Source organism: Dermacentor albipictus, chromosome 1 (assembly GCF_038994185.2).
Source record: "Dermacentor albipictus isolate Rhodes 1998 colony chromosome 1, USDA_Dalb.pri_finalv2, whole genome shotgun sequence".
Classification (NCBI taxonomy): domain Eukaryota; kingdom Metazoa; phylum Arthropoda; class Arachnida; order Ixodida; family Ixodidae; genus Dermacentor; species Dermacentor albipictus.
In genome coordinates, this window is record NC_091821.1 from 474,952,848 (window position 1) to 474,969,180 (window position 16,333).

The window sequence follows — 16,333 nt, forward strand, 5'->3', positions numbered from 1 at the left end:
ATGGTAGTGCTCTTGCAGCAAAGCTGTATGCCTCTACCCCCCAATGCAGCTGTCCTGTCCGTGTGCAAAAAAAGGGTCCTGATCCCGGAGGTAGTGTAATACTGGGCCGTACCACGGCGGAGGCGAAGCAGACTTCAGCACTCCACCTCTAATATTAATAAATATAGATAATACTAACCGAAGTAAATAAATCAAGATTCATTGTTTCAAGTCGGAGGGTGAACTGGAACCCTTGGTGAACAGCACATGGACTCACGATCAGGAGGCATTACCACGTACGCAAACAACAAAATGTATGTACAAGCAATACACCCTTGACTCACAAGAGGAGAATGCCGCCGACTGTGGGGATTTCTGTGCCATACAAACAAAAGATTGAATTGGGATAACCACTGTGTATTTATCTTCAGGCGCACCCAAGTGTGATATCGAGAGTGAGTGAGTGAATGAAAACTTTATTTAGCTCTAGCAATTGTGCTCTTCTGCGTCTGGGGCGGATTCTGCAGGGGAGTCTTTATGCTTGTGTCTTCTCCGGAAGTCTTCACTCGCTGCTTCGTCCGTCCTCTGTCGCCATGGTCGGCTGCCCTTAATCCAGGGCTCCACTGGCTTCTGCTGTCCGTCATGCACGCCACGCTAGACCAAGCTGGTCTTCACAGCGGTCGCTGGACAGCAGTTCCTGCCATTGCTCCGCACTTGGGGGTGACATTATTGGGAAGTTCCTGACCACGCACTTTACATGGACTAGCTGCGATGGCACTACCCCTGTGATCATCGTTGGAGACTTCAATGTGAACATTTTAAAAAGGAGACAAGAAATGGTTCACTCAGTTTGTGCTAGAAGAGTTTGGTTTGATGTGCCACACCAATCCAAGTCACTCAGCTACTCAACAACGGTCGTGCGGAAATTTAACTTCAACCAAGATTCTGTCTGAGGTGGTAAAAAAACCAATAAGTGTAAATCACAGTAATCACAAAGGTACCATCACTACTATTACCAAATGATGAAATTTAATACATGTAGTCTTGACTCACTCTGTGCGATGTGTTACAGCCTCACTGTACATTGACCTTCATAGTGGAATAGTTTTTCCTCGCATAATGTGCCCGCCGACACGTTTAGCTTGGTTCTAGCGCGTCCTTTTCAGAAGCATTTCCCTTTTGTTGCAGACGCAAAACTCTGATTGCTTGCGTTGTCAGCGCGTTCCTCGTTATTGTAAACCATCGCCGACTCTATATACAGGAGACAATGCGCAAGCTCTTGCCTGCGATATAATGCTGGAAACCTTTATTGATTCTTGAGCCTTGTGATTGCAGCCTACTGATGGGTCGGCTCGATATCCTGCGGCGTGTCCGGGAGCTTGTGGCTCTTAGCGATTCTTAGAGCCCCGCCTACCAGCCGCTTTTGTGCAGCCGGGTCCGAGCTGGAAACCGCGATCTCCATCGCTCTATGTCGGTGAGATGACATTCGGACGGTTCTGGAGCTCAGAGTAGATGTAGAAGATATGGTGAAAGTCTGTACTGGGTGCACCGCAGAGGGTGCATTCAGGGGAGAAAATTCTGGGGTGGATACAGGCAAGGTGAACTGGGGATGGAAAGGCACGGCATTGCCATTGACGCCAGGGCACCTGCTCGAGTTTAAGAGAGGGATTTGTGGAGGGTTGGATACTGGAGCCGGTGCTCCCTACAGTGGAGAGCAATTTCCTTATAGGTAACTACGCATTCGCGTGCACTGCCTCAGTCTGTAGCTGGCCCTGCCCAGTTGACTTCCGCTCGAGCTGTGTTGTGGGCTTGTTCATTCCCAGGGTTGCCCGTATGAGCTGGTACCCACAGGTGTCGAATTGATCTAGTCAGGGGTTGAATAGAATTGAGAATTTTGAAGGCATGAGTGTCAATTCTACCTCGTGCAAAGTTCCAAATTGCTGTTATCGAGTCACGTATTGTTAACGTGGCAGTGGTTGAGGAGATTGCCAAGGCAACTGCGACTTCTTCCGCCTCTAGGGAAGATGGAGCTTTGATTGAACCAGAAATCATAGGGTGGAGTGTGCTGGAAACTACGCTCAGGGCATACGCTTGGTGAGTGTCATATTCCGCGGCGTCCACATAGGCTGCATTGTCATTTGCCTGATGGTGTTTGTACAGCGCCGTGGGGCTGGCTTTCCGCCGAGCTGGGTGGTGGAATGAACGTACATTTTTGAGGAGTGTATGGATTGTTAAATGCGATTAAATTACTCCCGGGGTGGAGTGCATGGGTCTGAGGGAACTTGCAGGATTGAGGCCTAGAATAGGGAAAATGTGCCACCCCATAGTGTTGGAATATAGGCGTGGAAATTGTGCTGTACGATGTACTTTGATAAGCTCATTTAGGGTGTTGTGCTTGACTGTGTTTCTTGACTATGGGTATATGACTTGCTGTTGAATTGACGCCCCGTAATTACTCGTCTCTTCACTGAAGATCATATTTCCTGATCTGTTTTACTAAGCTTAAGGCCTAGATTGGTGGCTGAATTGGGACCCATATTTGCACGTGTCTGTATAACTCTTACATTGTGAACTAGTATCACTATATCGTCCACATACATCAGTCCGAGGACCTTCTGCTGCGTTATTTGTCCATTGTGACAAATCATGACAAATCAAGGCCTGATCTACTGCTTTGCAGTCCTCTTTCTATACCGTTAACCTCCTATCTTTCTGTGCCTTTTAGTGCCCAGCAAGCTAACACCACCCAGCGCGAAATTTAAAATTTAGTGCTCTAAAATGCGACAAACCTGATTTGCTGTCACGCTGAGAAATGCACTGGAACTATATATATATACCTACAGGGTGTCGGCTACATTCAGTGATGTTCTCGTTCATTTCTCCGCATGGTTCGCGGAATCACAATTCTGCCGCGTTTGCGTAGCTGCTGCAATGCTCAGTAGCAGCCGAGAGCGGCGGTCTCGGCTTCTATGTTATCAAAGTGGACCTCACTACGTTAACGCCGTGAATCAAGTAAATCGCCGTCGTTCAACCAATTCTTCATTGACAAAGAAGACACTCTATAAATGAGCCTAACGGACTAACGAGTTAAAGGAAACCATTTCGGATTTGCTCCGTCAGCCGTATGCTTGTTTTGAAGTTCCGCTATGCATCGGCGACCGCCCGCGGTTGCTGGGCTGGTTTTCATTCTGCATAGAATGCGTACCCATGATCCGTGACACCATCGATATGCTTCTGCTTAAATGTGTTGCTGAACTGAGCATTCTGCACCTCAAGCTAACCTTGATTGGGGCATTTGATGTGATACGCTACCTCATTGGATGGCGTACATAATATGCGTTACGCTACAAAGTTGGTACAACACGCTTGTGTTACATTCATGTAAACGCAACTATTTACAACCACGAAAAGTGGCGAGAGAACCAAAGAATGCTATCCGCTTTGAAAATATTGGAAAGAGTCGGAGTCTCCTTCGCCGTTCGCAGATAATAAGAGCAAGCTTTTCATATAGAGCGCCTCTATAACTGATTTTAGCCGAGAAGTTGTTTTTCTCGGCTTCCGCTGCCTCTCTAACAGCGTTAGTTTTCCGAAGTTTCCTACTGAGCGCCGCCCAAACAGTCGATATTATCAGGCGTGACCACCATAACGTTAGCTGACTCACCTCATGCCTCCTCCCGCTCGGTGATTGCAAGGACGTCAGGTCTGACTTGGCAGGCTGCATGGCACTGGTGCTGGTAGGGGCGGGACTCGCTTCCGTTTTCGTGCCGCTCTGCTTTCTCGATTTCTCAGGGGCATGCACATGGTCGTCCGTGCGACGTGCTTCGACGGCAGTTCGGAACTGGGAAGTACGAGTGGATCGGGTGGTGCCTGACATGGGGAGCGAAGAGGGCACTTTCTGCTGCTGGCTTGAGGACTTGATGGTGCTCTGCTTCGTTTTACCCTGCGCGGAAGAGTACGATACGAACCTGCGTTCCGAGAGCGTGCAAACTACAACGAGAATAGGCCATGATAGTAGCTTAGCTTAGCTTGCGGTAGCTGGTCGACAATCGCGGCGGCGTGCAACCGAACGTTAAGAATGCCGCTAAAACAGCAAAGAAGATTTGGCAGAACTATGTCGTAAACGTGCCGAAAAGGCTAGATAACGATATAAGGCCACGCAAAAAGTTTTATTATACGCAAATAAACCCATGCTTTCCGGCAGCTGCGATTAGCCAGTGCATGACCAATCGGTAAGCAACGATGTTCTATTCCTTTCAGAACAGGGCAGTCTCCGGCTATTCAGAGAAAAAGTCAGCTTTGTTCGGCATACTTATGCATCTTTAACGCTTACACAGTACTTTGACGCGGCCAGTTTTTGCGTTTTTGTGACGTCGAGCTACAGGAAGGCGAAGTGGGCGCAGCCCGAAATATTTTGACCAATAGCTGAGAACTAGTGCCGAAAAGGCAGCGAATCAGAAATACTTATTTTTCTTTTGTTCGCTTTAATGGCGAATCGGTGTGTGCACGCCATATCAAATGGGGAGTTATGGCGGTTTTCGTGACGTCGCGTGACAGACAGGCCAGGTGGGGGCGCCCGAAATGATTTCACCAATCGCGGAGCGCTGGGGCCCTATAACGTAAAACTATTCCAAGGACGGTATTTTGTAGCGATGCCTTTTCCCATTCCATGCCTTTTCCGGCTTTTCGTGCTTGGCCAGTGGTCAGCGCGACGGTCTTCCCACATTATCAACGGGATCAGACGGCTCTGTGTGGTGGATGATAAGAATAGCATAGAATAAGGCATAAGGCATCGCTACAAAATAGTGGCCAATATGTTTTTATTCCAATCTCCTGACGTCAAATTTGCGTAACCGCCGACGCAAGCAACGGGCGGGCACCCGCAGGGTTGTCTGGACAGACCAATCAAATGCTCTCCTCGTTCATAGGAGGTCACTTTTGTTTGCTTGAAGAACGAATAACATTGCCTACACTGAGCGGCTTGTCTTATCTAATTCGCTAACAAGATGTAAGGAGTACGCTAAGTGGAGAGGGATTCGATGGGACCGAGCCACTGCACTGAAAATCGACAACCAGATGAAGAGGGTGGTGCCGGCGTCTTTGACTGCTCCGCTTTCCCTTACTTAGGTTGCGGTGGCTGGCCGAAAATCGCGGCGGCATGTAACGAAAGCTTCAGAATGACGCTAAAACGAATCCTCAGCAAAGAAGAGTTGGCAGAACGAGGGCGTAGACGTGCCGAAAGTGCTCTAAAACATTACACGGCCACGCAAGAAGCTTTATTATACGCAAATAAACCCGTGCTCTCCGGCAGATGCGAGTAGCCAGTGCCTGAGCGATCGGCGGCTGCCATCTTTTATTCCTTTCGGAACGGGGCAGCGTGCGGTTATTCAGAAGAAAAGTCAGTTTTGTTCGGCATATAAATGCATCTTTGAGACATACACGTCACTTTGACGCGCGAGTTTTTTGGTTTTTTGACGTCGCGTGACAGGCAGGTGAAGTGGGTGCAGCCCGCAATCTTTTGACCAATAGCCGAGGACTAACGGCGAAAAGGCGTCGAATCAGAAATAACTATTTTTATTTGGTCCCGTCAGATCATGCATAATCAGTGTGTACACATCATATCAGATGGGGAGCTATCGAGGTTCTCGTGATGTCGTGTGACAGACAGGTGAAGTGGGGATGCTCCAAAAAGTTTTTGACCAATCGCGGAGGGCTGATTGCAGAATTGGAATGGAAAAGTTTGGAATAGTTTTACGTTATAGCACCCCTGGTTGCAGAACTGGACTACAAAAGTTAGGGATAGTTTCACGTTGTAGCGCCCCATAATAGCTAGGGCACTGCGAGAGCGAAAATGTGAACAAGGGTTCTTGGTGCCTCTAAGCAGCGCTGTGATAAAATATCTCAGAGTTTCACAATTATGAAAGTGACGACTTTATTTGGAAAGTAACTGTAAATCCGAAATGGTTTCAGTGGTGCGTTTATCTTCAGTATAAACAATTCTGAATACTGAAACATTTGCATAGTGTGTTAAATAGATGTGTACTGTTTCCGTCTGGAGGAAACGGTCATTAGAAGATTCCAGTTCCGGCGCAATCACAGACGACCGTAGGAGACCCTATTACGTCCGTCTTCGTGTTTATAGTAGTGCTGGAATGCCAGGGAAAATACACCCCTCTCCCCCCATCCTTGGTGTTGTTGACCTGGATTCGATTCCCCACAGGGCACCACCATTCTCTTGGTCCATACTACTCACCCTCGCATTTACGCTCCTCCTTTACGGCGTTCTCGCGCAGAGTCCTCTTCTCTGCCCACCATTTGTACAAACTGGAACACCATGCGTTATCCTCTGGGACTTCTATCCCTGCTGTCCCTGCCAAACACCCTTCCTTATTCCCCGCTCATCTAGCCTCACGACCCATTTTCTGACTCAACCAGCCAATCTACAAACCAACGTCATCTGCCAGATTTCGTCAGCGTAGGGCTGAAGTACGCGGTCAGCAAGACTCATTACCAAATTTTAAAGCGAAACCTTTACTGGCTGTGAACTTGCGATTTCGTAGTGCCTGCGCTCCGAGGAGGCATATGACGTCACAACTCGCGCCTCGCCACGGATATTTCTCTCTCTCTCGCTACCAATTCACTACTGCGCACGAGCAACTAGTAGCACCGAACCACCACTCCTTCACTCGCTTCCACTCGCTTCGCCAGCTGCGTCGCATGCCTGATGACATGTCTGACGATTGAAAAGGAGAGGTCGCTTGCCCCGCAACCACAGTTGAGGCGGTAGTATGGACGGCGACAATTCTGATAAGTGCGAGGAGGCATGGAATCGACATCGGAACTGGATGAAGAGGAAACGAATCGCCCAAGAAACAGACAAACAGCACCCCTAACGACTGGCTAAACACCGCAACATAACTAGACAACCAGGCTAACGTGGACTTGCAATCAAGATTAACCAAGGCTAACTATGCTATGGCTTAGCTTTCGCTACATATATCCTGGCAAAGCCTAGCTAAGCCACTGCCAATTTTCTTACATGCCTTAGCGCCCCGAATAGAATGTTTGCTCTCTCTCTCTCTTTCCACTTCGGCAGTTAATGTGAAATGTTCCGTAACGCATTATATAACAATTTCGGTGTCCTCTTTTTCCATAAAAGAACCACACACATTAACTATTGCATGTGGCTAAATTTTTGAAACGTAGTATAGGCATTCAGAAAGCATATCACGAACAGCTTTGCACTATGCTCATGATTGGCACTGGGACCTTGATAAGCGATTTTCAAAGCCTACGGTCGACTTAATTTGCTGACTCCACTTAACGGCGCACCCTAAAGTGGATAAAGTTTATGCCGCGGGTTCTGTCGTACCAGTTCCTCCTGATCGGTGCTTCCTCAATAGCCACGTTTTTGTGGGGACAATAACAGCATATTGTAATAATTTACCATATTACAAATAACCCTATACCACGGTGGCTAGAAAGAGAGGTGGCAGCATCAAAGTGAAGCAAGCGACAGTTTTCGCTTTTCTGAAACTTGACACTTCGTAGAAGTTGGACTCACAGTACTCGCGGATTCTGACAAAACTGAGCCGGTTGTCCGCGCTCCGGGTCTGGATGGACTTTGCAGCACCGAAGGACTCGCTGAGACCTCCGTGGAGCGAGCTGGCGCAGTTTTACGGTCTTGTTTGGAAAATTGTTGATGGCCAGATGGCGGACTCGCTTGCTTCTTTAGGTTCTCTGCACCTTGGGCTCCCCTTGACTTGTCCTTCGCGACCGCCTGTTGGGTAACAAAAAATCACCCTTGTGAATGTCTCATGTAACGCGGTGCTCAATGTAACTGACGCTAACTTTGCCTTGTGGCTCTGGCGCTTAGCCCAGAGTCGCGGCTTCCATTTGTCATTACGCAGTCGCATGTGGTTAAGGGACTGAAAGCAAAAAGGTCCGTGTGCCGTGCTGTCGCGGAAGGATAAGAAAATCACAAGTGGTCAGCTTTCTCCATGTCAAGTGCTAACGGTTATCACCGGAAAAAAATGCAGGAGCCATCGACGATGATTGTCAACGCAAGTGAATAGCCGAATGCTTCTAGAAAGCTAACTGTTTATTAACAGAAGAATGCGAATAAAGTAGTAAACAACTTAATTATGTGCTCTGAAATGCTCACAGCTTTCAAGTATTCCCCTTGCGCAGAAGCAAAGCGCTCCCATCGTTCCTGCCATTTTGATAATTTATCCTGTATGCCTCCTTTCAGAAGGAGTCGATCGCCTTCCTGTGGTTTGAGCTTGATTAAGGAACTGGGTTTTTATTTTTAGAAGAGGGTAAAATAATGGCGATACAAATCTGAGGAGTAGGGTTCTTTCTGGCGTGACACTCGCGTGTACGCACTGACGTGAAACAGGACCCATTGTCGTCGTGCTGCATGCAGCTCCTCGTGCACTGCAGATTGCGCAGCTTTCTCTATACGGCCTCCGTCCCAGACAGCCTAAAACTTGGCAGTAAACTCGCTGTAGAGGCCCTCGCGACAAATTCCTAATGCACGACACGGCGAATTCAAAAAATACGGTTGCCATGCACTTGATCGAGCTGCAGACATGGCGCGTATCTTTTTCGGTCATGAAGGCGTTGGACTTTTTCCCCCGAGGCGACCGTTGCTTTGTGTCAGGGCCGTGCCCGTCCGCCTAAGACTCGTCCTAATTGATTATCCTCTACGTGAAAGGCACGTCATTCGTCAGCGGCCACTCCCGCTTATTTCGATTTTCCCTAAGTTAGAAAAACCAGCTCAAACGTTGCCATGTTCAGGCGATCAAGTGCCTAAATGAAACTCAAATTGCAGAAGTGTGCTCGGCTTGTACTGAAAAAAAAAAGACTGCAAGGAAATACCTTCAAATTCGCAAGAATTCTGGCAATGAGATATAGTCATTCAAGGGGGCTATTCGAAGGTGAGATTGTTTGAATGCGTATGAAATAATTAGTTTCTTCAAAACAAAGCCAATCTCGCAACTTTCAGAAAGCAGTCTACTTGTTTCCCTGGGGATAGCTATGTAGCGTTCGCTGCTTTTGTGCGTATAGGTGCCATAGAGTAACGAGTAGTTAATCAGCGAATATGTGGCGGTAGTATATGTGGGAATGCATGTAAGCCGATCCTTTATATAGAGAGTGTCTCCTGCTGTTAAGAGTTTCTTTTTAAACTGCACACATACACATTACCTGCTCCAAGATGGCCTCATAAAGAACTTACAGAAATTCTAAGAACTGTCTATTTATTTATTTTGTTTTTTTATACAGTTTCCTACAGTGCCCTTCTGGCCATTGCTTAAGGGGAATGTATGAAACGTGGGCTGTAGACAGACAGTGCCATATACAAAATACAACCAGAATGCAAATGAAAAGGAATGCAACCATTCAATGATAACACAAAGATTAACGGAACATAATACACACACAACATCCACAATAAAACTGGTAAGCGATGCACAATTCAGTAATGTAGAGATATCAAAAGTGGTCAACTAACAGTGTGAAAAAGGATGTAGGAGGCGCAGTAACAATTAAATCCGGCAAACAGTCCCAATCCTGTATTGTACGGGAGAAAATGGAAAATTTAAAACTATTTAGTCGGCAGTTCTATTCTCTTATTTTCTTACTGCAGTCCACGTGGACGGACACGTAGGCGGGTTCATTTAGGTAAGCTTCACTATTAATTCTGATTTTTATATATAATGTTAAAAAGCAATGCTAGTCCTGAGTGCTTATGCGTCTCACAGAGCAAGGGCAACCCCAAACATTTCACAATATTATATGACCAGTTTGTGAAACCATAGTCTCCTGTCGCAAATCGAGCTGCACGGTCCAGTATACGCTACTTTACATGAGCGCTTCAGGACAGTGCTCGAAAAAATAACACCTATGTATTTAAACTGTGTCATAGCAGACAAGGCATTGTTATTGATGAGATAAATTTTATGAAAGGCCGTTTTTATATGTTAACCTAATGAGTTCGCATATTGAAATATCAAGTGGCCCGTTACACCTGCCGCACCACGATTAACAGTGTCTAGAGCACCCTGCAAGTAGTCGTAATCAGTTTCAAAGCTAACGTCGCGATAAATGCAGCATTCATCAGCGTATACTCTAACTCGACTAGCAACAGTTTCACCAAGATCGTTGATGAAGATAAAAAGAAAGAGAAGCGAGCCCAGACCAGACCGTTGAAGAACGGCACAAAATACATTCGCATAAGATGACGATGCACCATCGAGTACCACATGCTGCGTAAGCGTTGATTGGCTCCGCTGTGGCTTCATATTTTTGCATAGTTTTCCTTAGCTTACGCTCGTCTACCCGCGGCCCTTCCGGTGTCAAACAATGCCTAGGCCTTAGTAGACGATTTTCTCGCCACATTCGGCCTCTTCAACGTAATCGAACCATTTGATCCGGAACGCCGGGCACGACCACACCTCGACGCAGCAGAGCGGCCGAAAGGGGACACTAGCTGCGGCAATAGCGCGGGAGTCGTTGACCCACCACCGAATTTCAGTTGGCCTACCCCTACTATAAGCTTCCCCATGCATTTTCTACGGCGCCCTATGGTATTTTTTGTTTATTTTATTTTATTTCTTTAAACTGTTCCTTATCACGTGAAAGCTCTCAATCTACGTTTACACTGTCATAACAATTAAACGTTCTTGGAAATTACGCATTCTTTTTTTTTCTTGCAGATACAAGATTTCACTTCTCGCGTGACAGGGCTGAGCTCGCCAAATAACGCTTACGTATTAAAATGAAATTAGTTCCCTGAATGATTTGTCTTTTATGCAACAAACCAGAACAAGAATAAACCTGAAGGCATCGAACATGTTTTTTTGTACATTATTGGTCAGAGTTATTCTTTGGGCTGTGCTCCTGTGAATGATAAGAAAACAAGTGCGATTGGACGCGCATAGCAGACGATCCTGGCCGTTTAATATCACACGTGGTGTTTGTTACAATTTAATAAAGCTCCTGAGCCTACACAGTTTTTAGAAGACCCACATGAAAGGTTTTCAACATGCAGGCATCAATGCCTGTTCAATACATGATGATTTCATTGAGAATGCTACCCGTATTACAGAGGCGTTTAGGATGCAACCCAATCCTTCAGAATGGATTATTTAGTTTGTAATTGGTAATGAGTAAGTTGTTTTAGTGCGTGTCGGCCATAGAAAGGCCGATGCATTTTAAAGATGTGTGACTGCTTGTGCATTCAGAATGGTAATGAATAAAATTACGGTGGGAACTCCCCAGTGGGGAATTATCATATAGTGCGTAGCATTCTTTGTAATCATTAATTATGAAATCTATATTACACCCTTGAAACCATGACTGCTGTAGTTTACGAGATGAGTAACTGTAAAGAACATCGTGAACACTTTTATTATCTCCCCAGTAAAATAGTTTTCACTACCAGGTTTGGTGCATAAAAGAAATGATATTGTAGTGCTCTTCCTGCAAAGCTGCATGTCTCTACCCCCCAATGCAGCTGTAATGTCCGTGTGCAACAACGGTCCTGATCCCGGAGGTAGTGTAATACTGGGCCGAACCACGGCGGAGGCGAAGGAGACTTCAGCACTCCACCTCTAATATTAATAAATATAGATAATTATAAACGAAGTAAATAAATCAAGATGCATTGTTTCAAGTCGGTGGGTGAATTGGAACCCTTGGTGAACAGCACATGGACTCACGATCAGGAGGCATTACCACGCGCGCAAACAACAAAATGTATGCACAAGCAATATACCCTTGACTCACAAGAGGACAATGCCGCCGACTGTGGGGATTTCTGTGCCATACAAACAAAAGATGGAATTGTGATAACCACTGTGTATTTATCTTCAGGCGCACCCAAGTGTGATATCGATAGTGAGTGAGTGAATGAAAACTTTATTAAGCTCTAGGAAATGTGCTTTTCTGCGGCTGGGGCGGATTCTGCAGGGGAGTCTTTATGCTTGTGTCTTCTCCGGAAGTCTTCACTCGCTGCTTCGTCCGTCCTCTATAGCCATGGTAGGTTGCCCTCAATCCACGGCTCCACTGGCTTCTGCTGTCCGTCATGCACGCCACGCTAGACCTAGCTGGTCTTCACAGCGGTCGCTGGACAGTAGTTCCTGCCATTGCTCCGCACTTGGGTGTGACATTATTGGGAAGTTCCTGAGCACGCATTTTACATGGACTAGCCGCGATGGCACTACCCCTGTGATAATCGTTGCTGACTTCAATGTGAACATCTTAAAAAGCAGACAAGAAATTGTTCACTCAGTTTTTGCTAGAAGAGTTTAGTTTGATGTGCAACACCAATCCGAGTCACTCAGTTACTCAACAACCGTCGTGCCGAAATTTAACTTCGGCCAAGATTCTGTCTGAGGTGGTAAACAAACCAATAAGTGTATATCACCGTAATCACAAAGGTACCATCACTACCATTACCAAATGATGAAATTAAATACATGTAATCTTGTCTCACTCTGTGTGATGTGTTACAGCCTCACTGTACATTGACCTTCATAGTGGAATAGTTTTTCCTCGCATAATGTGCCCGCGGACACGTTTAGCTTGGTTCTAGCGCGTCCTTCTCAGAAGCATTTCCCTTTTGTTGCAGACGCAAAACTCTGATTGCTTGCGTTGTCAGCGCGTTCCTCGTTATCGTAAACCATCGCCGACTCTATATATAGGACACGATGCGCAAGCTCTTGCCTGCGATCTAGTGCTGGAAACCTTTATTGATTCTTGTGCTTTATGATTGTAGCCTACTGATGGGTCGGCTCGATATCGTGCTGCGTGTCCGGGAGCTTGTGGCTCTTAGCGATTGTTAGAGCCCCGCCTACCAGCCGCTTTTGTGCAGCCGGGTCCGAGCTGGGAACCGCGATCTCCCATCGCGCTATGTCGGTGAGATGACATTCGGACGGTTCTGGAGCTCAGAGTAGATGTAGAGGATATCGTGAAAGTCTGTACTGTGTGCACCGCAGAGGGTGCATTCAGGGGAGAAAATTCTGGGGTGGATACAGGCAAGGTGAACTGGGGATGGAAAGGCACGGCATTGCCATTAACGCCAGGGCACCTGGTCGAGTTTAAGAGAGGGATTTGTGGAGGGTTGGATATTGGAGCCGGTGCTCCCTACAGTGGAGAGCAATTTCCTTATAGGTAACTACGCATTCGCGTGCACTGCCTCAGTCTGTAGCTGGCCCTGCTCAGTTGACTTCCTCTCGAGCTGTGTTGTGGGCTTGTTCATTCCCAGGGTTGCCCATATGAGCAGGTACCCACAGGTGTCGAATTGATCTAGTCAGGGGTTGAATAGAATTGAGAATTTTGAAGGCATGAGTGTCAATTCTACCTCGTGCAAAGTTCCAAATTGCTGTTATCGAGTCACTTATTGTTAACGTGGCAGTGGTTGAGGAGATTGCCAATGCAATTGCGACCTCTTCCGCGTCTAGGGAAGATGGAGCTTTGATTGAACCAGAAATCATACGGTGGAGTGTGTTGGAAACTACGCTCAGGGCATACGCTTGGTGAGTGTCATATTCTGCGGCGTCCACATAGGCTGCATTGTCATTTGCCTGATGGTGTTTGTACAGCGCCGTGGCGCTGGCTTTTCACCGAGCTGGGTGGTGGAATGAACGTACATTTTTGAGGAGTGTATGGATTGTTAAATGCGATTAAATTACTCCCGGGGTGGAGTGCATGGGTCTGAGGGAACTTGCAGGATTGAGGCCTAGAATAGAGAAAATGTGCCACCCCGCAGTGCTGGATGATAGGCGTGCAAGTTGTGCTGTACGATGTACTTTGATAAGCTCATTTACGGTGTTGTGCTTGACTGTGTTGCTTGACTATGGGTATATGACTTGGTGGTGAATTGACACCCCGTAATTACTCGTCTCTTGACTGAAGATCATATTTCCTGATCTTTTTTACTAAGCTTAAGGCCTAGATTGGTGGCTGAACTGGGACCCATATTTGCACGTGTCTGTATAACTCTTACATTGTGAGCTAGTATCACTATGTCGTCCACATACATCAGTCCGAGGACCTTCTGCTGCGTTATTTGTCCATTGTGAGAAATCATGACAAATCAAGGCCTAATTTACTGCTTGGAAGTCCTCTTTCTATACCGTTAACCTTCTATCTTTCTGTGCCTTTTAGTGCCCAGCAAGCTAACACCACCCAGCGCGAAATTTAAAATGCAGTGCTCTAAAATGCGACAAACCTGATTTGCTATCACGCTGAGAAATGCACTGGAACTATACATATATACCTACAGGGTGTCGGCTACATTCAGTGATGTTCTCGTTCATTTCTCCGCATGGTTCGCGGAATCACAATTCTGCCGCGTTTGCGTAGCTGCTGCAATGCTCAGTAGCAGCCGAGAGCGGCGGTCTCGGCTTCTATGTTATCAAAGTGGACCTCACTACGTTAACGCCGTGAATCAAGTAAATCGCCGACGTTCAACCAATTTTTCATTGACAAAGAAGACACTCTACAAATGAGCCTAACGGACTAACGAGGTAAAGGAAACCATTTCGGATTTGCTCCGTCAGCCGTATGGTTGTTTTGAAGTTCCGCTATGCATCAGCGACCGCCCGCGGTTGCTGGGCTGGTTTTCATTCCGCATAGAATGCGTACCCATGATCAGTGACACCATGGATATGGTTCTGCTTAAATGTGTTGCTGAACTGAGCATTCTGCACCTCAAGCTACCCTTGTTTGGGGCATTTGATGTGATACGCTACCTCATTGGCTGGCGTACATAATATGCGTTACGCTACAAAGTTGGTACAACACGATTCTGTTGCATTCATGTAAACGCAACTATTTACCACCACGAAAAGTGGCGAGAGAACCAAAGAATGCTATCCGCTTTGAAAATATTGGAAAGAGTCGGAGTCTCCTTCGCCGTTCGCAGATAATAAGAGCAAGCTTTTCATATAGAGCGCCTCTATAACTGATTTTAGCCGAGAAGTTGTTTTTCTCGGCTTCCACTGCCTCTCTAACAGCCTTAGTTTTCCGAAGTTTCCTACTGAGCGCCGCGCAAACTGTCGATATTATCAGGCGTGACCACCACAACGTTAGCTGACTCACCTCATGCCTCCTCCCGCTCGGTGATTGCAAGGACGTCAGGTCTGACTTGGCAGGCTGCATGGCACTGGTGCTGGTAGGGGCGGGACTCGCATCCGTTTTCGTGCCGTTCTGCTTTCTCGATTTCTCAGGGGCATGCACATGGTCGTCCGTGCGGCGTGCTTCGACGGCAGTTCGGAACTGGGAAGTACGAGTGGATCGGGTGGTGCCTGACATGGGGAGCGAAGAGGGCACTTTCTGCTGCTGGCTTGAGGACTTGATGGTGCTCTGCTTCGTTTTGCCCTGCGCGGAAGAGTACGATACAAACCTGCGTTCCGAGAGCGTGCAAACTACAACGAGAATAGGCCATGATAGTAGCCAATTTAGTAAATACTGCGACCCAAGATTTCTGAAATCACTCAGTTATTGAAAGTAGGATAAGGTGTAGGAAGGGCAAGGTTACCAAAGTTTTTAAGTTTATTCGAAAGCCAAAAAGGCGAAGCGGCAGATTCAAGGGAAAGAACTCTGCTAGTCAGTTTGACTGACCTTCCATTCGCAACTCTTCAAAACAGAATACAGTGGTATGCGAGAATGTTAGTTAAGACAAGAATTGAAAAACAATCGCCATGATCGATGCACTAAGTATAGGTGAAACGATTGGCTACCGATCTAAGTACCAAAACAACAAATGAGAATATCAATAAATTTTCTTCGTGATATCAACAAAGCGTCAATAAAGTTTTGAACTGTGGTGTCTTCTGGTTGCGCATTTACAAAGTGAATTTTGTTGAGGAGGATTGGAAGAGTGTAGTATAATGTTTTCTTTCGGTAGTTGGTTCGCGGATATTGCACCTGCCATAGGTCTGAGTGTCGCGTTGCGTGAGTTATTTTTTTTTCTAGCGACAACTGCTGTAAAAGCATTGTGTGGGTATGCGGCATTGTTTTAGGACATGGGACAAATAACCACAGTTCATATATTTCAAATATGTTTACGATTCGCGGACGTTGAAAGAAGGCCTCGGTGCTAATTTGCAGAGGCAGAAGATAGCTAGCTCTTCTAGATAGCTATGATAGCTGGCTAGAAGCTAGCTAGCTAGCTGCTAGCTAGCTAGCTAGCTGTGCCAACAAAGACCCTGCCCGTCCCACGCACCTGATCCTCGTCCTCCCTTCTTGACGCCGCGACTTTCGTCAAACAAACCCTCCTAATGCCCATGCAATCGCCACCTCCGCTGTCATGACCAAGTCTCGCCGCATTCAAAAGTGACAGACGTCG

General features: G+C 46.7%; 1 protein-coding gene across 3 annotated transcripts in view; it reads right to left on the bottom strand.

Moving 5' to 3' along the window:
• Window positions 1–16,333, bottom strand: part of LOC139054841 (uncharacterized) — a 135,881-nt gene that overhangs the window by 93,973 nt on the left and 25,575 nt on the right. For all 3 annotated transcript variants that reach the window (XM_070532488.1, XM_070532487.1, XM_070532486.1), the window contains exons 3-5: window positions 15,085–15,363; window positions 7,541–7,756; window positions 3,641–3,919 (exon numbers count right to left, since the gene is read on the bottom strand). In XM_070532488.1, coding sequence (XP_070388589.1) covers window positions 3,641–3,919; window positions 7,541–7,756; window positions 15,085–15,363 — 774 coding nt within the window. The remainder of the gene's footprint in view (window positions 1–3,640; window positions 3,920–7,540; window positions 7,757–15,084; window positions 15,364–16,333) is intronic.